The sequence below is a fragment of the Battus philenor genome, unplaced genomic scaffold (genome assembly GCF_028537555.1).
Source record: "Battus philenor isolate CCGP_79_NKW_IND1 unplaced genomic scaffold, ilBatPhil1.0.hap1 SCAF_9, whole genome shotgun sequence".
In the NCBI taxonomy this organism is placed as follows: Eukaryota; Metazoa; Arthropoda; class Insecta; order Lepidoptera; family Papilionidae; genus Battus; species Battus philenor.
This window is the reverse complement of record NW_027181759.1, coordinates 8,297,303-8,319,764: the sequence shown is the minus strand read 5'-3', so window position 1 is coordinate 8,319,764 and position 22,462 is coordinate 8,297,303. Positions and strand designations below refer to the sequence as shown.

General features: G+C 31.7%; 1 protein-coding gene across 1 annotated transcript; it reads right to left on the bottom strand.

Moving 5' to 3' along the window:
- Positions 1-4,305: 4,305 nt before the first annotated feature.
- LOC137932291 (dynein intermediate chain 3, ciliary-like) lies at positions 4,306-6,012 on the bottom strand. The gene has a single exon (XM_068775897.1). The coding sequence runs from the start codon at positions 6,010-6,012 to the stop codon at positions 4,306-4,308; it is 1,707 nt and encodes a 568-aa protein (XP_068631998.1).
- Between the last annotated feature and the right edge of the window lie 16,450 nt (positions 6,013-22,462).

The following is a 22,462-nucleotide window of genomic DNA, read 5'->3' as shown; positions in this document are numbered from 1 at the left end:
TTCTATAATCTCTTACAAGGGCACGTAAAATACAACGTGAAATTTCATTGAAGTATCTATAAAAGATCGACATAAATTTTATTTCACGCACATACACATACGTTTTATGGTCTGATTGCAAAGCTGTGTTTCGTAATACATTACGACGTTTATTTGCATTATAAATTTATTTATTCAGAAGTAATTATCTATGATTGTTCTAGGTTAGTTACGGCCATTCGTTAGAGTCAAATTACAAAGATTTTGGCAGGAATTGTTTAAATGATTATCATATCATATGCAATGTAGGTCATACGGTCTGGCACGGCGTTTTCTACATAACCGTACGGTTAGGACTGGTTTGCAAATCAGTTGACATTGGTATTCGATTGTCGTTGTTGAAGTTCACAATATAAAGCTATAATAATATGTACGTTATTATTGTTAAGACCATTACTTTGTTGTTGTCGTCGCCGTATTAAAAGAACTGTAATTTGTGACAAAAATAAATAGATATCGATCTTTTTTAATAGCGAACTTTTCTTTATTTTTTATAATAGCAACAAAGGGTAACACAGTTATGTTGCAGCCATCCTTGAATTTAATAATATATTATTTTGTTTCTTACCAATATCGGCGTAAAAAAGCAAAAGCAATAAATACTTTTCATTATTAGAGTTTACTTTAATATATATATATAGTTTACTTTAATATATAATTCTAACTTAAAGTAACATAAATTCTTTGTAATTATATACAGGTAGAAACGTTTTACGTACATATCTGTGGCTGTAAAGGTATGTATTGAATGCTGATTTAATTGTGACGCAGGCGCAGAGAACCTTATATTTGAAAGTCAATGTCGTTTCGTAAACACGATGACACATGTGTTTGTACATATTTGCTATAAAACAATGTTTAATAGTTTATTTCACACACTTATGTGTATTTGAACATTTTACCGTTAGGTTATGTGTGAACAACTATTCTGTTATAACGAAAAAATAGTAGAAAAAAAATCAAGGTTTTCTTATTATGAACACATATTTATAATACTAAATAGTTTTATAAATATAAAAATAAACAAAGTTTTTTTGTGTTTATTTATACGACAATTAACTGTCCCTCGCTAGCTTCGCATGTATCGCATGTTTTGCATGTGTAATTTCAAAATATCAATTCTTGGTAATTTTAGCAAACCAAAAAATATTTTAAAAATCAATGATAATAATCAAAGATAGTCGCGGGAAGTCCCTCGATGGATAATGACGACGACCCGATCTTATGTATGTTGTTAATAATAAAGATTTACATTTTAAAGTAAAATATTTTTTGGTACTTTCTGAAGTACTGTTGTGTCTGAAGTAATGTTTATATATCACCTAACTAAATCACGCTACACTACCATAAGAACTATAGTTTTGAAAATATGTATTTATTAATCAACGCACCATCAACATTCCTTGCGGGTCGAATTCCGTAAAATCTATTCTTAACAGACTTCTCAGCTAAAATAATATTCCTGCCATATTTCTAGCCTTAAAGCTGTACGGTTCTCTTAATGTCGAATTCACCTTTATTTATAAATAAATAGATTAATTTTTAGATTTATTAGAAATATAAAGGTACCGAAGTACATTAGAACATTAGAAATTTTGAGTAATTAAACATTATTCAAGAGGCATAACCTATTTTAACCATAACGATTAAAAAGTATTTTAATATGTAAGTACCAAAAAGTGTGATATGAATCGGAATAGAACGCGAAGATTATTTTCTTTTTACTTTAACCTATGCAAACTGTTTCGGTGTGAACGTACTGTAGTACTCATGGTTGTGAGAACAGCGTGCGTCACAAGCGACTTTCACCGCGGTATCAGTGAACTAAGGAACCACTACAAATACTCGTTGTCGCATGTTATTGGCCACTTTTCCTTCCTCAATGGTTCCTATTACTATTAATACTTATAAAATCAATATTTACCAAAATATTTAACGCCCAGAAAATGGTAGAGTTACACGCAAGTGTTTTTATCTATATGCCAAATATTATTACACGGATATTAGCATTTGTAAAAATTAGGCCAATGATTTTGAAACATCATATTAGGAGAATACAGTGGTGTATGCTACGCTTAAATATCAACGACGAAATTTAATTAAACCGTGATCCTGTAGATAACAAATAATCGACCAGGATTACAAATCCTATGTTTAAAATAAATTCTATACAAGTATACAACTTAATACTATTCATTATAAATGTTTGTGAACATCTCATATAATAAAGGTGTTTTGACTTTGACAATTGTCTTTATTCAGTTCATTTAAACATGCGGCTTATAGTCAACATAGTAACATTTCAACAAATGGATTTTTAGTAAATAAATAAATTATAGATATTAGAAAAAAGTCATATTTATTAGAAATATTATAGATGTTATACTTTGACACTAGAACTATTATATTAATTACGGACATCATTACTTTTATTAAATAACCTTACAGATTGTTAGAAAAACTTACATTGCACAGTTACGATTATGTTCTCATAATGATTTTAAATTTATTACATGAATGTGTATCTAATTCTACCTATTTTCTGGAGAATCGACTCTTTATTTATGAAGTCATAACATGTTTAAGTTAATAAAAATAGCAATTGTTTATTTATAAGAAACCTATAGTAAATAAAGAAGAAATATTTGTTAAATCTTAATGTCATTTTCTCATTTCAATGTGCTATTTATTGGGTTATATTTTAGAAATTTTTTAGAATGAATAATGAAAAATTCATTAGTGTAAATTACTTTTTTAAATGGCAGTTATTGAAATAGTTCGCAAATGTAAATTGAGTTAAATCTTGGTTAAGTAATTTGAGTAGATGTTGCGTTCGTTGTTTATGTAGGTTAATGTCTTTAACGTACACGTACAGGCTTAATTAATAATAAATTATTTAATCTGATTAAATGTTATCTAAGTGTATGCTCAAATAAATAATTTGATGTAATTAAAATGTACTTTTCATTGAATTGCGAACATTTTCGCAACATTTATAACGGTTGTGTAATAGGACGATTCTCAATATGTAGACGTCGTTTTAAATCTATGATTTAAATAACTAGCAAAAGTGATATTTAAAATAAATAAGTCATCTTCTTTTAGCAAAACATACATTATAATTTTCATTAAATTAATTGTGCTATTTCGTATTTTCTAAGACAACCCCCTTAAACTCCTAGTATAAATAATTCATATTTGGATTACACAAAAAGCGAAAGATTCTACGTCGCTTTCTACATTGGTTCTCTTGTAAAGAGATATGAATGCTCTCTTAAACGTTTTTGTTATCAAGCAGGCAATCTTAACATAACATTTAACATTACATCTGTAGTGGTTTTTATGGACAACGGTAAGTAAGAAGGGGAATTTTTTATATGTTATGACATATACATTAATGTGTCTGTCTATCTATTTGAAATAACAAAGAACTATTGTAGAAAAACTATTAGGATATTCATTTTTCCTTTCAGTTTATTTAATATATAGGTACGGTATTGAAGTAAATGCAGGTTGTTGCAAACTGATTAAATATGAACACTCCAACACTTATTTCTTAATTAACCTTCAGGTTAATTAAACCAGAATAAATAATAAATATATTGTTACTATTCATTTAATCAGGATATATAATTCAATATATTAAACTCGTTTGTCTGTAATAGGAATTGAAATATTTATAACAACAACAGATGAACTCTATAAGCGCTACAAATTATATTTCATATAATGAAATAAAACTTTTATTTCTTATTCTAAAAAGTATTTTAAGATATAAATTATTGTGGAAAAGTTTCATCAGTCCATGTTACAAGCCTAAAAGATTTCGAAGAAGTTTCACATACTCTAAGATTATAATCGTAGAATCACAAAAAATTTTATACGTCATATAAACTCATTCCAGTTGAATACAGCATTTAACTGATATTTTTATACGGACCAATGTAGCTGTAACGTAAATAGTTTATCTTCTTTCTTCCTTTTAAATATTTCTAAAATTATAATACCAAAGGGGAATAACAATCTTAATAAGTTATATTTAGTCGGCCCCTGAGCGTCAATAGTAAGCCCTAAACATTTTACCGGATGTGTGTCGACGACATGCGGGCTTATGGGTGGGTTCATTAAATGTGCTAACAAAATATGAAAGAGTTTAATTTTTCTGAAATAAAAATTATTATAATTTATTAAAATAAACTCCGCGTATGTTACTCGTATATACTTTAAATACCATGAACATAAGTAATAATTAAATCAATAAAGTGATTACGGCCTTATAAGTTCTATTTTTTCAAGTTCTTCTTTAACAAGTTTGAAATACTCATCTTCAACTTTTTGTTTCATTGTTTCTTCGTCAACAGTTTCTTCCGTCGAGGTAACTTCAATACGTTCTTCACGTTGTTTCAAGTGAATCTCTTTTAGACGCGTATCCAAAATATGCTCACGTCTTGTCTCTCGATTGTAAATCTGATGCACAAGTTGTTTGTCGTTCACATCCGGAAACGTCATGTTCTCTGATAAGTTTAGCAAAAAGATTGCTCCCGTATTATCTCCAGTTGCTACCATTTTGCCCTTTTTATGAGGTGTAAGCTTTGTTAGCCCATGTTCAGAAACTTTTAATGTAGTTACGGCGTCATTGAATTTGCGTAAAATATCCCAGTAATAGAAAAAACCACCTTCGCAAATTGTCATATAACTAGAATATCGTAATGGAGCCCATGTGACATCGGTAACTTGGTAGCGGTATGGTTTGGTAACAATTATTGGGGCGGAGCGCACCTCCTCACTCCATATGCGAACGGTCCAATCTCCACACGTTATAAACATTCTCAGTGTACACGGACTCCGTTGAATTGCACGGACAGGTCCTGTATGTGCCTCCCAGTATGATGTCAGGATCTCTGAATGACTTCGACCCATGCGATTGGCGTTTATAACTAACCCTGACTCGGTGCCGCATAGAAATTTTGTAGGTAATAATCTATCAAATTGCAAGCAGCTTACGCCTTCAGAATTACTCAAATTTGGATTTTCTTTCTCTGAATATCGAACCGACATTGGTAATTTATCTACTGGTGCTGATAAGTTTCTAATATCCCACCAAAGACATTGGCCGTCTAATGAACCAGTGAAAAATTCCGTGTTTGTTCTAGTATGAGTAAAAAGTAAGGCGGTAACAGGGCCAATGTGGGAGTTGTAAATAGAGCTCCTTGAAATTGCTTTACAGCCTCCACGTACGTCAAATATATTAACCGTACCATTTTCAAGGCCTGCAATTAATAATTCGGATTTTGCGGGTGAACATGCTAATTGCCAGCACGGATGTTCTGGAAGCATTTGAATAATTGGCGCTGTTTGTCTTTGTGTATCCCATACGCAGAAATAGTTCGGTTCATTTGATTTATCTCCTATGAATTGTCGACAGTAGGCTACTGCAATGTGTGACGGACGGTCATTAGTCCATACAATGCATGAAACGGGCCTGCGATGTGGGTCATAAAAAACGTTCGCGATTTGTACACTACATTTTTCAACGGCAGGCTGCGGAGTTATATCGGTAAAGTATGTTTGGTACATATCTATAGCGTTGTTCTGGTCAATATAGTGTTCTATTTGAGGGTGAAGTCTAGTTATTGCACGTACATAGCTTTCATCATGTAGAATACGACGCCTGTGTCGTGTTACGTGATCTTCGTTGTAAAGATGGACCTCACGCGGCCAGCCACCTTCAGTATGATTTATGCCTTGCTCGTGAATTACCAATTCCTTTGTATTCGCTTCGTGTTCCGATTGCGGCATTGTTGCTTGCACCATTTTATGTACTGGATTGCGGAGCATATAGCGTCTTTGCTCTTCCTTGTCCGGATTTATTGAATCTAGGAGCTGTGCGGGAACGTTTTGGAAAAGAGGCTGTCGTCCGAATTCTTTTCGCTTCTTTGAATATTCGTAACGCAATTTCATATATTTTGACATAATAAATATTTTTAAGTTAAAATTTTATTTACAATCAATATTTGCCTTTCTGCAGTTGCAAGTATGATAACAATTCAAGCTGGCCATGAAAAGAATTATTTGTAACGATCTGACACGGTTAAAAAGTTGTGTTGTATATATAAACATATTTTATCGCATTGAATTAAGTATTTTAATAAATGATAATAGGTGAATTTATTTACTTACACAATAATAATAATAAATACAAACAAACACTGTGAATTATTATTTCTGTAATAAACCTGTTCGATTTTTGCACTGTTATTGCCTGTAAGCGGAAATGTGTCTTAAGAATTCTTAGGTATTGGGTCATGCGAGGTTAAAACATGTTTAAAAATTTCTCATTAATATTTGACTGAAAATGTTTTTTTGATTTATGTGAAAATATAAAACTACATAAATTTTATAATAGTTGAACTTTAATTAAAATATAAAAATCACTTATAATAAATAAATAACAAAGTAAATCATTATTTTAAAATTATCAGTAAAATATTTGGTTAATTTTCAAATAAAAAATATAGTAATGTCTTACATTTGAAACATGGATCATGTATCCAGAAATTGGAAAGAAGGAATATCACATATTTTCACTTCCAATAATAATAAGCTTATAAACAGAAACAATATTTCGTCACAAAGCCACAGCACTTTTGTTTTGTATAAATATTCGAAAGGCGCGGTTTGACTTGCGCTTGCGCCGATACACAGTCACTCGGACGGCGACTGACGCGTGACTGGAACTAGAAACAGTGTAAATACGTAGGCCCATATTATCGTCAAGTAGAGTAGGTACTAAGACTGGTTTTCTTCGTTCGAGTTCCGCGACAACTGTAGTGAGTGATGATTATGCAGTAGGTTTTCTATTGCTGTGTACATGTTATGTTTCCTTTAGGGCAAAACGGCAAATATCTTTAAAAGGTGAAACTAGGTTCGGGTGTTGCAAAATCTAATGTCACGAGAGAAGAAATGTTAAGTGTTAACCGTAATCTAGGACAGTGTAATAGTCGTGTCACGACTTTGCTAAGCCCTTAATAAAAGTTTTAATTAGGTTACTACGATAACATTATTATCTACGTAGTTAATTTCTGTGTAGAGACGAAATTGCAGACGGTTTTAATTGGTTTGAATGTTTTATCTAGTTAATGACGGTTTTACTAGGTACATAAGAGAAAAGTACCAGTGTGAAAAAAGTATATACTTACATGTTCTAAAAATCATATTTTGAAGTAATTATTGTTTATTATTATATCTATATAAGACTTATATCCAGCAGTGAACTAAATCTATGATAAACAATAATTAAAATCAAATAAATTGTACAATTACACGGTAAATATAACATTAAAGTGAATTTAAATAATGTTGCAGCGTTTAATTGCGGTCAAAAGTTAACTAGTTTAATTGGTTATTAGACAAGCGAGGGACAGAAAGATCGGGCCTTTGTCTTCATTACCAATTGAGACTTGACTTGGAGTACCAAGTTATGCATTAATTTCACATTAGAACGTATTACACCGTAGTTATGCTTACTACACTGCGTTACATAAAATTTATGTTGTCTTTTAAGTGAAAACATGATCATCATGATTTCAGTCATAACACATCCACTAATGGACATAGGCCTCGCCATAAATCTACAATAGCTAGAAGCAACTTGCATCTAGCGTCTTCCGACGCCCTCAATATGGCCATCTTATGTGTGGACGGAACGTCCACTACAAAACTTTTTGTTTTGCGCGTTATGTAGTGTTTCAATATATTCATTCCACTGTTGGTTACTAAAAAACATAATAAATATTTATTCAGTTACGAAAGTAACTGGAGGCTCAGTCACCACGAACCGGCGAACGCAACGTAAGAGCTACATCCATAAGGTAAATAGAAGACCATGTCAAGGATGCAGACCGCTTCCAAGCGGTCCTGTTATAAATCTCTAGGGGAGGTCTATGTTCAGTAGTGGACGTCTTACGGATGGAACAAAGATAATGATGATGATGTTTGTTACGTCAATGGGCTGTAACATAACTATGAAATGTAACTATAAAGCTTTTTTATAAATATTTTTACATCTAATCCTGTTGTTAATAGATAACTAGTCTAGTAGTAGCCAACGCCATTTTTTAAGTTATCCGACAGAACTTGTATAAAAACACTTTACAAGTATCGGTATAACGGTAAATGCCCGCCCTATTTCTTAATGATAATAGGAGGACATAAGAATTGTTGTACTTGGACTTGTAAATAAAATCAATAGATTCATATACACGTTCATAAATGCAACCAAAAATTAAATAAAGAAATCGATACTTGTCACTCAACGTCCGAAGTCAAGGTTAACAAGATTGGCATTAATTGACTCCTGGACACTGATTGACTTCACGGCCTGTTACTCCAATGTGTCCAAAAATACTTGTCTTAACGCGTGTTGAGCTTGAGCCAAGACACAATAGCCGAGACTCCGTACAAAAGGTATTAATTTTAATTGAAACTGAATATTCCAGTCTGAACTCTGCATAACTTTGGAGATTTCTCTTTATGGACAAATTGTTAGTAGTACGTTGCTACAGTGAACAAAAATGTAAACAAAAAACAACTAATATATGTGTAGTAATTTTTTCCTGTTGCGTACGCAAATGGTCTATCTCGTCTGTGAACTTTCTTGGACTCGATTAATATAATATAGTCTCAACAGATTTTACAAGACACAACAAAACTCTACTGACAGATTGTAGACCGAAGAACTATTTGTATTTTTATCTAATTCAATTATAGCGATCTGGTGGTATAGTTAAAAGTTATGTTACATAGACGATTGTCTTTTTATTTAGCCTTTATACGTGGAGTAAATCCTATCGGCACCGCGGTTTAAAGTTATTAACAACAATGTGGAGTCACTGGGAAATTTAATTGGTATAGTCTAAGGAGCACCAGACTCCCGCCTGACTTTCTCTCATCAAAGCTGCTTACTTAGTTAGCAACTGAATAATGAGCCCTATTATGATATTTTCAAAAAAATACAGGATTTCAGTATTTGATTTTCTGGTCAATGAAGCACTATGGTTATTAAGGTTTCATTTAATTATTGTTTTCTTAATCGATATATAAGTTATATGTACAAGGTAAATGTTCATTCCTATAACAAAAGACAGTTAAACTATATGTTAGGTTAATTAATGAATGTAATTTTTTGTACATTCTAAATTTTTAACAATTGATTATTGATTAATTTATGTCATATAACTGAAATTACGTAATATTAAATGTTATTGAAATCTTAGGTTAAATGTGAGTGTTTCATTAGAAGAATCAACCGTTTTTAGGCCAGTACATATGAATTAGTAAAACGTCACGTTCTGAAACACTTGCAAATGTTAAAACATGAATGTTATTTATAGAAACGACACGACAAATCAATTGATTTCTAAAAGGTAAAATATAATTATTGTGTAACACGCCGAGGAGAATTTTCTCGGAACGTTGAATATGAAACAACATTGATTAATAAAACATGCTTTATTTAACAAATAAATTAATTATAAGTAACAAAAAAGGATTCAAAATGAGAAATAAGTGTCTATACGCTTTTTAATAGACAAAAAGTTAAATAATAATGACATACGTTTCTCTTGATATCATCGTCATTTCAACCGTAAGACGCTCATGACTGATTATATGCTTTACTAATATATATTTGTTATAAATACTTCCAATAAGACTGGTTGGAAGCGACCTGTACCAATCATCTTCCGACGACCTTATTAACTAACTTTGAAAAATCCAAACAGACTTAAACACTAGTTTTAGATCGCTTCTGCAAATGACTGTATTGAATTATCTTCTTAAACGCATATGTCTATTGCCAAGCAATAATGAACGGGTGGTTCCGTGTTAAAGATTGTAGGCCTTAGAAGTATTTTTCCAAGGTTCTATTTTCAATGTTGTATTTTAAATAATTTTATAAAAGTTAGTACACATATTTATTGTTGTAAATTTTGATCGTAATTAGTATAATAATTAATCCATAAAATTTAAAACTATGATAATGTAACATAAATATTCTCTCTTTGTCTTTTTTTTTCAGCTGATGTACGCCCACTGCAAGTCGTAGGTATCTACGGGGGATATACCATAATCGCCACGCTTGGCAGGCGAGTTTGCGGTAGCATTGTGGTATTATGGTACGCAGAGAATGCTGCTGCCCATCTTCTGGAAACTTATTTGTGAGCAGTGGCATACCTATATAATTAAGGCACGAAATGTGACTTATATAAGATTGCATCTCTGGAATTAAATCTACGACCTACGATCGCAAGTCTGTCTTATATCATTAGGCAACTATTGCTTAACTAAAATATCAACGTAGAAATGTTTTAGTAGCAATCATTTTTAAAAAAAATCCATGTACTATGGTAATACTGTAAAGTAGAAGTGGCAAATATAATTCATATTATAACAAGTATTATGTGGTAAGCCCTTGTAAATTCAAGAATATGAAATCTGCAATTTTAATTAAAAGCAGAGTAATTACATGACCAAAACTAGACAAACTTATGTTTAAGTTTATTATCAGATAAATAATACTCTTCAAAACAGTAAAAGCGGATAAACAATACTATTAAAAGCGCGTGAATATAAAATACGCAGCCCGAGTATTAAAAAGCGTCAATGCACGTGCCTGACGTATCGTGTCATCGACACTCGTTCTGCAGAACTGAATGAATTCTTTTCACTCACAATGAACAATAGAGCGTGCCAAAGAGACGAAGTAGCTCGCAGAATGATCCTTTGTCGACAATGAATATGGTTAATGTCCCGTCCTTATTTTTACGCGTAATTTATTATTTTACGAATGAAAGCATGCTTTTGATTTAATTTTTATGGATGGGTCTAATCATAAATTAGATCAAGAATTATTATACACATATTTGTTATCATTTAACAAAATTTCATCAAGTTTTATTTTAAATGTTTATTGCGCATCATAGAAACTGTAAGTATAATAGTAAATTCATAAAAGATTTCAAGATTATAGAGAAACATTTGTTTTATATTAGGGAACCGGAAAGTAATGTCGTTTTCTGAAGTTAAATTCACACGACTGCATTTTTAACAGGTTTTATTTCTAATCAACCATATATACACTTTCGTTATCAACAACCTTTTGCCATCTAGTATACTAATTTTCAACGCTGGAGCGATAAAAATCAATCGATTTTTCTTTAAAATATGTCGACAGAAACGACATTACTTTCTGGTCCCTCTAATATTGACTCAATGTCACACCAAAGTGCAATGTTTTTTTTAAAATCAGAATTATTTTGTGTTTTATAAATATACTTAATAGTATAAAAAGTAGAGGTGACAGATAATATAAACTAATGTGAAATTTAATTGTGCTATCGAGATAGCCATTTTGTAATGAACACCCTTCCTCGCTTCGTAGTTTTTATTCCTGAAGGCCGCGCTTCCTTGGACACGAAGTTACTTGTATCCGTATTATTTTACGCCATCGGTTCATGGAACGCAGCAAGAAGATTGACGTGAGGAGCGAATTTTCTTTCTTAGCGTGCTGCCGAAAAATTTTAATACTGTGCTCAAGGTTATAATAGAAAAACCTGATTTTAATTTTGGGACTATAGAATGGACTCTTTGGCGCGGAATAATGTCCACGGTACAATCATTCTCCAGCATTATATCTCGATAGCATCCACACAGACTTAATCGACTCTCTTTAAGGTACACAATTCTGACCCGTAGCTGAATATTAAGAACACTAAGGAATTGCCTTTTTTTTAATTGCTTTTTTGGTGTTTCTGGTTTTGTTGCGGTCTTTCATTTGGCTAAACCTGTAGACTTTGTAATTACTTTTTCACAGGATCCTGTACACGATGACAAGCGCCTAAAATGACAGAACCTAGGAAATTAAATTCTTCCACGCAACGAATGAACAAGTACATAACATAGTAATACTTCGATTGTTTTTTATTTATTTATATTTTTATATGTACCCCCCTCAGAAATTACAAGTTCACAGTATTATTTATTAGAAAAATACGCGTGTAGATATTGACAGTGTGCACGGAGTGCATTATTCTCTAAGTATTCTTAGTATACTTTAAAAAAAAAACATTTTATTTATCAAATATTGTTGATAATAGAAAAAATTTCTATCCCGAATAACTATCAATTGACCCTATGTTCGTGACATATACTCGTAATAGGGGCCTTTGTAGTTTCTATGAATCCGACGGTGTTTCCGCTATAACAATCATCTACGTTCTTTTCAATTTTAAAACGTGATAAATCAAAATTGGTATAAGTTTTGATTATACCCAGAACACATTTTAGATGAATATTTCTAAAATATTCTGGTTTGAATTATTTTAATATGTATAACATTTTTTTACTTGTTGTTTTTTTCATCGATATATGTAAGTTAGTTATTACCTTGTATTGTAAAGTATTGAATTTAAAGTAAAATTACAAATCGAATAAGCTTCGTAATTTCATAAGCTACTCAAAAATATTAATGATAAATTTGTTATTATTTATTACAAAATTTTATTTATTATATTTTCATAATTTTTTTATAGTTACATGATAGTATCGCACTGGATCAGCAAAGTACCTATCTTGTCAAATGCATAAAAGTAATATTTATTCTCATTTATTTTTTTTATCAATATTGTACATCAAACAGAAAATAAAAATAATGAAAGTAAATAAAATAAATCATACTAATCAGACATTATATGGATTGAATAAAGCACGGGTTTATCACAAACGCCGTAAGCTAAAATATATCTCTTTGTCTCTCTCAAAAAGCTAACAGTGTTTTAAATGAGATTCCTTTATTTGTCACAAACATATTAAATATTTATGTATCTGCTTACCTTTTCTTTTATGTAATATATCCAGGGATAGCGTAATATATTTATAATAGTCATAAGAGCGGTATGTGGGAAAGGCCTATGTCTAGTAGTAGGCGTCTTCAGGCCAACATGATAGTAAGAAAAGGACCAATATTTAGCCACTTCCGTACATGCAGTGGTAGTCGTGCAATGAAATGCACCGCCTGCCAGCCCGCTGATGAATGCGTATGCGGCAAACAATGCGAATCACAAAACCGCCACCACCAAATTACTCAACACGTGTTTCACCCCTCCACGGGACACCTTCAGGAGTTATGTTACACCGATTAGTACCAAACACAGAGTGAGCTCACTCTGTGTTTGGCACTAATCGGGGTGAAACACGTGTTGGCGGGCGGTGCATTTCATTGCACGACTACCACTGCATGTGCGGAAGTGGCTAAATATTGGTCCTTTTCTTACTTAGGATGGACTTCCGCGAGGTAACGCCTGATTCCATTAAATATTCAACATGATAGTGATGATGTTGACTTATGATATATATAATGTATGTTTTAGTTTTTTTGAATAGGGAATTTCAAAGTTATCTTTATGATCCGCTTCATTTTTCTTTGTTTGCCATCAATCAAAGATTGTCTCGTAGAAATGAAAAAAGTCGTTTGCAATAACACCGCCTACGTATATTGTTTTGCGTATTGTTTGTTTCTATTGTCTGCTGTCATTGTCTGTGATGTTTAAAAACAGTTATAAATAAACCAAATTGTTTTACTCTGACTATAAAAATTAAATTGAATAGTTGACGATGAATTGTTGATTTATATATATGAACGAAGATGATACGGAAACATTTTAAATGATATATTTAAGATCAATTTAAACCTAATATTTACGGTGGCTTTTTGTAGCGATGCTTCGTTTATTAAACACGCGACTGCATTGCTACTTACGCGTGTTAGTCGCATCGTTACTGCATCAGGACGGGGAGATAGCCGGAGGGAAAGATGCCCCATGGGTAGAGAACCGAATCCGAATCTTGTGTGAGGAGAGCACACAGTTAGCAACCGCTATTCGACTATACCGATACGTTTACATGCTAGACATGTCTCTCCTCACAGATTTCTAATAAGGCCGAAAAGAAAGCGGCATACAGTTTGTGTTTTCCTTAACTTACCTTAACAAGTATCGTTGTCATCGAACACATGCCTCTTCTAAAATTGTTTTATGTCTTTTTAAAATAAATGATGCACGTATACTGATGCACCACTTATTTAATGAAATTTTAGCCGTTCCACCTTAAAAACATGAAGCAATTAAGACATAAAGTAAGTAAGACATAAAGTAAGTTGCTAATACCATATGCGGAATATGAAAACTATGATATCTATGTGTAGAACTTAACCTGTTGAGTTTATGGCTAGCATTTCCTTGCAGATCAGCATTCCGAGGAAGAGGTTATTTAAGGATTAACGAAACTGATGTTTTAAGAATGTTAAAGTAATTGCTGATTTAAAAGTGCGCGTAAATGTCTACTTGTGTGAAAATATTTAAAATGTGAACCATTTTGCTAAAGAAATATTCTTCTTTTCAGTCCATAGATGCCCATTTCAAGCCATGGTAGGCCTATGTATGCCAATAATATCTCTGGGGGATATACCATAATCGCCACGATAGAAGGGGAAATGCGATTGCAGTATGGTTATAAGGTACACAGTGGACGCTGCTGCTTGCCCTTAATAATTAATGCAAAAATTGGGATTTATGTAAGATTGTATTCAAGGAATCGAACGCGCTTCCTACGATAGCAAGAATCAGTTCTATACCGCTGTCACTGCTCTAAACTAATGTTAAGCGATACATTTCATTTCAAAAGCGATCATTTTACATTTGTTTATGTAGAAAGCTGTTACTATTATACTATTAAAATGAAAACCTTTTGCATGCAGATAGAAATCAAGCGTTAAACCATCGTTTTACATTCGCTTAATAGCCTGCCGTATCATTCGATTTTTAAAAAGATAAAATGTAATTGATGACTGAGGACAAAACGTCAATACTAGTTTGCTGCAAACTAATTTGTTTATTATACGCTTTGGTACTTACTTTATTAAACAACAGTATCTAATAAATTTATATCTTAAAATATTTATTTAAACAGGTAAATATAATTTTAATTTACTCTAAAACACTCCTATGTCCAGGCTTCGTGGTAGACATGCAGCTAATTCTGTCCGCGTCTTTATGATACGGATGTGGTGCTGCCGCTCTACTCTAAGACGTTCATGCTCTAGGCCACCGGAGCTTAAACTACGGTAGTATGCGAAGGTGATCCTTTAGTTTTGACAGAAGACCACAGGTAAAACCGGGGAGGTTTTAGTTTGTATAAGTCTGGCTTAACCCTTTCATTGCTTTCGCTACGGATAGTATTCCAAGTAGCGTTTCTCGACAACGATACAAAATATAGAAATAACTAACGCATAGTAAACCTTTTCATTATTTTTAATTACTTTATATTAATTTGAGTTATGTTTGTTTGTCGTTAAATTATATACATATTTTAATATTGTAAAAATATCATTATATCTTTTATTTGTTTTATAGGCCAGTTGCGGAGACTACAGGACTAAGTTTTAATTTATTACCGTGGTTGGTAATGATGCATAGAATAGTCCCCATCCTTTTCACCCATGGTTGCTGTAAAAACTAGTAAAAAAAACATTCACGGACATGCGAAATTCATGGACGCTGCTAAAATTATAAAAAACTACATTTACTTAATCTAAAACTAAGCATGGCGAGCACCTACTCATCGGCACTTACTATTCTTATGACAGACAAAAAGACCGATAAACCTGGCAGTTCCGCTATTCTTGGCGAGGGTAGCAGCTATCGCAACAGTGGTGCAAGGGACGTGCAAAAAAATCTCTGGGACGCTGGATACAAGCTGCTTCTAGTCTACGTCCACCTGTGAGCAACTAACGACCCAAATAATTATGATGATAAATTAATAATAATACTTGTATTATACAAACAGTAAACTGGTTCATAACTATCCATATCCGGACCGTAAAAGTTGTCTAATGAAAACAAATTGCAGAATTAGCCATGCAGTTGCAATGAGTATACAGTCGCGTAATCTTTACAATTTTAAGCCATTCTACTTCCAACTTATCGCTAGAGGCAATAAAGATTAGTAACATTTGTCTCCATTTTTTTCTTGCTATTTGTAATTGACATTGCGAAAAAATGCAATTGACAAGATTACAATTCATTAAATATGGTTTTCGTTACGGCTTCGTCCGTATAAATCCGCTATAAATAAAAATTAATAATATTCCTAATAAAATGACCTTTCAAATCACGTTATGTTTTTGATCATAATTCTCATTAGCCTTATAGACTTAATGATGAAATTATAATCTCGGGGTTTAATGTGAGTACAATGTAATACATATTAAACAACTGTTGTTCTGAAACCTAGTCACTCATTTCAGGTCTCATTGGCAAGCTCACGATCGGTTAACGAATTATGGAGAGTGCTATGCTGGGGATTTCTCTATGAGATCGAATCAGGAGATTTATAGCCGAATAGAAATAAACGACAAAGCCCAGCGGATTGGCAAGTTAGACTTGCAGTGGGCAAGCTACAATTACAATTCTGGAATATTCAAGCATATAGGTAGGTAGACTGGCGATCATATTGATAGCGTCGGAAGACGTTAGATGCCGGCTGTTTATTGTTTATTTATCTTATTGTAAATCTATGAGGGAGACCTATGTGCTCTGAATATGCTACGGCTGAAATGATGTTATGATGATGTTTAAATTTGATTAATTTTGTTATTTTTATTTAAATTTATTGTTTTCCCACTGGCACGTAACTATAGTTTGATACCAAATAGAACAAGAGAAGAAAACACGTAAGACACAAATCGAACACATTTATTAAAACTGAATTGAAAACATTTGCGGTAACGAGCAAGAGTATAGTCTTAAGTAAGAGATTAATGCGACAAGTTCGCTGACGTGGATGCGAGTTTCTAAGAAAACGTTCAAAGTACGATAAAACTTGAGAGTAGTTTCTGTTCAAACTTGTAACTAACGACGCTAATGTAGTTTTGATAATTAAATACTAGTAGCACTATTTCATTTGCAGCCGCCTGACCAGTAACGCGTCATAGATTTCTATAAGCTATAAATATTGAATAATTAACGCTAGTTTAGTATCTACATATTATATTTACTATGATATATTAAAGTATAAAATGTAAGAATCAGATCTCATCAGAATCAAATCAGAATGTAGATCTAGAGAATACGCTTGAAGCTAAAGCTAACCGAAAAAATTATTAAACGGATTTATGTAGTATTATCAAAAAATAAACATACACAAGATGGTTCACAGTGAATACTTGTGTATGTCATGAGACAAATGCCAAACAAGTCCAATTTAATTGAAATTAGAACAGAAGAAACGGAACTATTCTATTTAAAATTATTCTAAATCTGCCTAATTCTAAAAAAAGCACATAAAAATTCAGTCAGGCCTTTTGTCAATATTACAATATCATTAATGCAGTAAAAGAGCAATTACTTCCTTAACACTGTGATAAGATCTTTTACAAGTTTTTAATAAATTAATTTATTGTAAGACGATTCAGAGACTTTATATGGGGTTTTTATGGTAATACCATACATAGGCCCACAAAATACTTAAGAAACTACTACGACTAATACTATGTAAACAAATGTGAATATGTTTCAAAGAGATCAAGCGTAAACATAATGCGAAAAGTACGCAAGTTTTTGAAAAAAAGTTTATGTTTGTTTATCTTATTGCGAGGCCACTCATACAAATTCTTGATGCATAAATTTTTTAACTTTCTTGGTACCGAGTACAATAGGCACAAGCTATATGCGTCTTTGTCACGCGTTGTCGTAAATATTAATGTCTGGGAGATGTGATATTAATTTGTCTCCTCGTAGTCCTGATTTCATCGCTACTAACTTTTTTCCTTTAGGCATATCTCAGAACTTAAGTTTTCGATAAAAAATCGATATTTCTCTGACATATTTGAAGGAAACTTTTTGACTCGAATTACTGATTATTCTTGCTGCCTTAATGAATTTTACTGTACTATTAAATAATAATATTCTCAAGAAATGTAATAAATATAATTACTGGATTTTTTTATTTACTTTAGTAATTCATAAACATTACAATAAACGGTTTTCTATTGTTTTAATCAATCTACTAAAAATAGTTTTGTGGAATATATAGGAATATCATTAACTGTTAGTCAAGTTCGCGATGTTAGTAAAGAAAAAATACGATGTCGTTGAGTAAACGATGTCGACGGTGAAAAGCGCACATCACACTACCATTAAAAAAGTTAACTATTCGCAGCGAAAAATGCAGAATAGTTATTCTCAACCCTACAAATAATTTTCTCAATTTTTTTTAGAAGTGTAAGAAATTTTGAGTTTCATTAAATGTATGGATAATGAATCATGTACAACACAACATTCTAAATATAACATGTGTTAGAATTTTTAAATAAATTATTTAAAATTTTAGAGCAAAAAGTGAGTATTTTCTTCCGGCTTCCTCCAAATATATCTACGGGGTTGATATACCCTTGATGTTGCTACTTATCTACTGGAAACTTATTTATGAACATTAGCAATCCTTTGTGTGAATTATACAAGATTAGTAATCCTGGAATCGAAACTGCGACCTGCGATTATGGAAATTATTTTACAATCGATAAAAGTTAAGCATAGATTGCTCCACGTTGATAAAAATAAAATAACAAAAAGTAAATGTGATTGCGAGTTAGATCAATTCGAATGATTATAAACAAAATTTGATACTGTGATTATACTAGGATCTAGTGAAAATGGTGTCCAGTATGTCATCACCAAATGCGTTTTTAGGAGCGTTTGATTTAGTAAAATATTAATAATCTATAAAACAAATTTTTTGATATCTCTCTCCTAGAAAATCGTTTCACCGTAATACAAGTTTAAGGTTGGAAGCAGATATTTGATTCCGGCCAATAACTCCAATAGGTCATCCGATAAAGATCGTGGAGGAAATAAAATTCTTGATATATGAAATCTTATAGAAATTTTATTACATATTGGGTTTGTACTAGTGTATGGCAGTTATAAGCTGATACCATGGTTCTATTTTATTAAATATAAATATAGATAATAATTTGTTAATAAACATAAATAAAAAAATTAGAGCGACGGACATGAAATACTATTATTAAAACTAAATTTATAAAAAAACATTATTATTATGTCATCTCCAAAACTGATCTCTGAACATAAACAGATTTTTTATCAGAAAAAATGAAAAACTAGTTTAAGTAGAAAGTATTTTAATAAAATCATGTTATTTTTAATTTTTTATGACGAAAAGTATTTTTTTTGTTAGATAAAAATTATTATATTTTTTGTACAAAATGTTGAAATTAAAATTGTTTAAGGTCTCCGTAGTTTTTATATAGTACCAAGTAAATTGTACTTATTACGCCTAAGTCACTGTAACTTACAACATTTAGTAAAACTTGTTAAGGAATTTTGTATGATTTAAGTGTTGACTCAAAGACTGTTACTGAATAGTTTTTATAATTTTTTACTGGTATAATAAATATTTTCCGATTCATAAATACATTCTAGAATATATATTCAAATATTTTAAATAACGATCTATCATCTCAACCGTGTAAAAACTAGACTACCTATCTATTCGGGCATGAGATTGCCTATTAGGGAACCCTCGGTAATAAAAAAGAACTAAGTTATCATTTTCACTTACCTTGTAAATCAAAATTATTATAACACTTTGTCAGGTTTTGAAAATATCTAAAGTAAACACAGTGTTTGTTACCACACGTACATAAAAGTTAATTAGCGGTAAATAGAGACATTGTAGCTGTCCATTATAATTAAAACACTTTAAAATATTAAATAAGTATTCATTCATGATGTACCATCAACCTTTTTGCCGCAAGACTTTATCCAGCTCCTTCCAATGGTCTTACGTTTGTTGTTGATTTGTTCATTATATTTTCCAAATAATATATGTCCTCCAACAATATTATGACTCTCCATTCTATAACTCTTCTTAAAGACGAAATTGGCAGTCAATCAAAAATCAGATATATTTGATTAATGCGTTCTTCAGTTTAATAATAAGGTGCACAACCTAGAGCTACCACCAAAAAGCCTTAAAAAAACCGAGGTTTACCCAAACGGAAAGGAAGCTGATGAGCTCAGAAATCACAGCAAAGTCACAGATATCGGCCTTAGAGTGGTAAGTAAACGGCAATGGGCTGGCTGCTTGGCTAGAAAACAAAGTTCCTGGTACAATCAGCTAAAAGAAGGCCACAGGCATGGCAACAAATACGATGAAGATGGCTGGACGCAATTGAACCCTCGCTGACTAAAACATTGATTGTGGAGAGTGTGGGAAAGTGGAGAGAGATAAAATATGTGGGCCTTGTATCCTAAATTAATAGTAAAGAAGGATATTAACTAAAATTTAAAAAAAGAAAAATATTCTGTATTTTCACTGCAACAATTTACCAGAAAGTCGTTATCGCGTTTCTGCCTGTAAACGTGTCGCATCAATCTTTTGAAATACGTTCTTAATACATATTACGCTAGCCAAACTGCTATAAATATTTAATCTTTTTAAATATATTTGGGCATTAAACTTTACGTTTAATTTTTAATATGACAAGAATAGATCAATTAATACGCTATTCATTGTGTCTTAGTTCAAAGGCATCTGAATATGACGTTTATGATAGACATCACATAAAAATGACCAAAACTGATGACGTTTGATAATTTTAGATTAGTCCTGCAAAATAGTAACTCTAGTATTCGTAAAATAAATTTAAATTTAAAATAATTGGTAGAATAATGTTGGAAGTTACGAATTAATCGAAGATCGTCACGTTGACCAGTGTTGCGCTGCTCGCGTCTGACTTGGCACCTTCCCTTGACCTTAACTGTGTCATCGGTCCATCTAGTAGGAGGTAGGCCTCCAGCGTGTGGGTGTGTCATTTTTTTTGTGGCCCACAGCGCACAAAAAAATACAATTGACAGATTTTTGTTTACTTTTTAATTAACTAATATGCTGTGATTGTGATCCATTTCGTTTCGTTTACACTTAAATATTTTTTTTTTAATTTAATGCCAAACCTTTTTTTTTCGAAAAAAAAATGATTTCAGCATTTAATTAAAAGAGTAGCGAAAATAACATTCTAGCATGACTAGGAACAGCAAAATCAATTTGAAGCGTATTAATTCATTATTGACGGTAAATTGTAAATTAAAAGTAAACTGCTTCCTTTATCAACAATGGTAATATGAAATTTTAAAGAAAACACATAAAGCAATTTTTAAATGCATACTTTTTAAAATTGCTTCAAAAATTTGTGCCAAATATAGGACATCGATGTAAAAAGAAACGAAATTGACAAAGAGTGATTAATGGCCTCTTTCTGTTTGAGTTACCTCCACATTTATCATATAAATGTAAAATGTTAAAATATTGATAAGAGATTTTTTATCTGTATAGATTCATTGTGGATAGTAATCAATAAATATTCTCACTATTTTGGTTGTGGGCTATGGGCTAGAATGTTTGCATAAGCATACGATAAGAACACATCAAAATACTGTTAAGCGGTAGAGGCTTGCTATCGTAAGTCGCGGGTTCGATTTTCAAGATATAGTTCACACTGTGTGCAATAATTATATAGGATTGCCACTACTTATGAACAAGTTTCTAGGGAATGGGCGGCAGCATCTTCTACATACTATAATACCACACTTCAATCGCCAACCCGCCTGCTAAAAGTTAAGATTATGGTACAGCCCTTCATAGATATCTTTGGGGGAGCCTACATGCCTTGCAGTAGGCGTCTATGGACTGAAAATCGACGATCAACACTACTCAATATTTAAAAGCAGAGATATTATTATTATAATGAAACATTTATTGCTAGAAGAGTATTTAACTTTTGCTTGTTCTATGCTTAAACTCGATGCTTATTATTTTATAAGTTGTTATCCCATGTTGCTTTGTTAATTTTTTTGGTCTAAAATCCCAAAAATTTTATATCTTAAATTTCGTATTAGGTATAAGGTTTGAAATAAGACTATCTCTGCACAAAACGTATCCTAAATTTTCCGGACTTGCAGCAATTAGTTAGGGATATCGCTGACGGCATAAATCTGGCTTCAAGCTGTGTAATAAATCCAATCGTAATTGGCCCTTTAAAAACTGTTTCAAATCAAACTGAATGTTTGTCAAATTCAATTAATAGAAAGCAAATTGAATATACAAATACGTTATTTTTTTTGAAGTACTTTATTGAATATGAATACAATTTTTAACGTAAGTTATTTTTTTATTAAAGAAATAAAAATAAAAAAATCGTCATTTTTCGCTTTGTTTTCTTTCAAATCGCTTATTCTTTTTTTAAATAAAATTAAGCTATTTTCTTTAATAATATTTTTAAAGTATAAAA

Excerpts from the sequence above, each read along its gene's own strand:
- LOC137932291 (XM_068775897.1), bottom strand. The coding sequence starts at position 6,012 with ATGTCAAAATATATGAAATTGCGTTACGAATATTCAAAGAAGCGAAAA.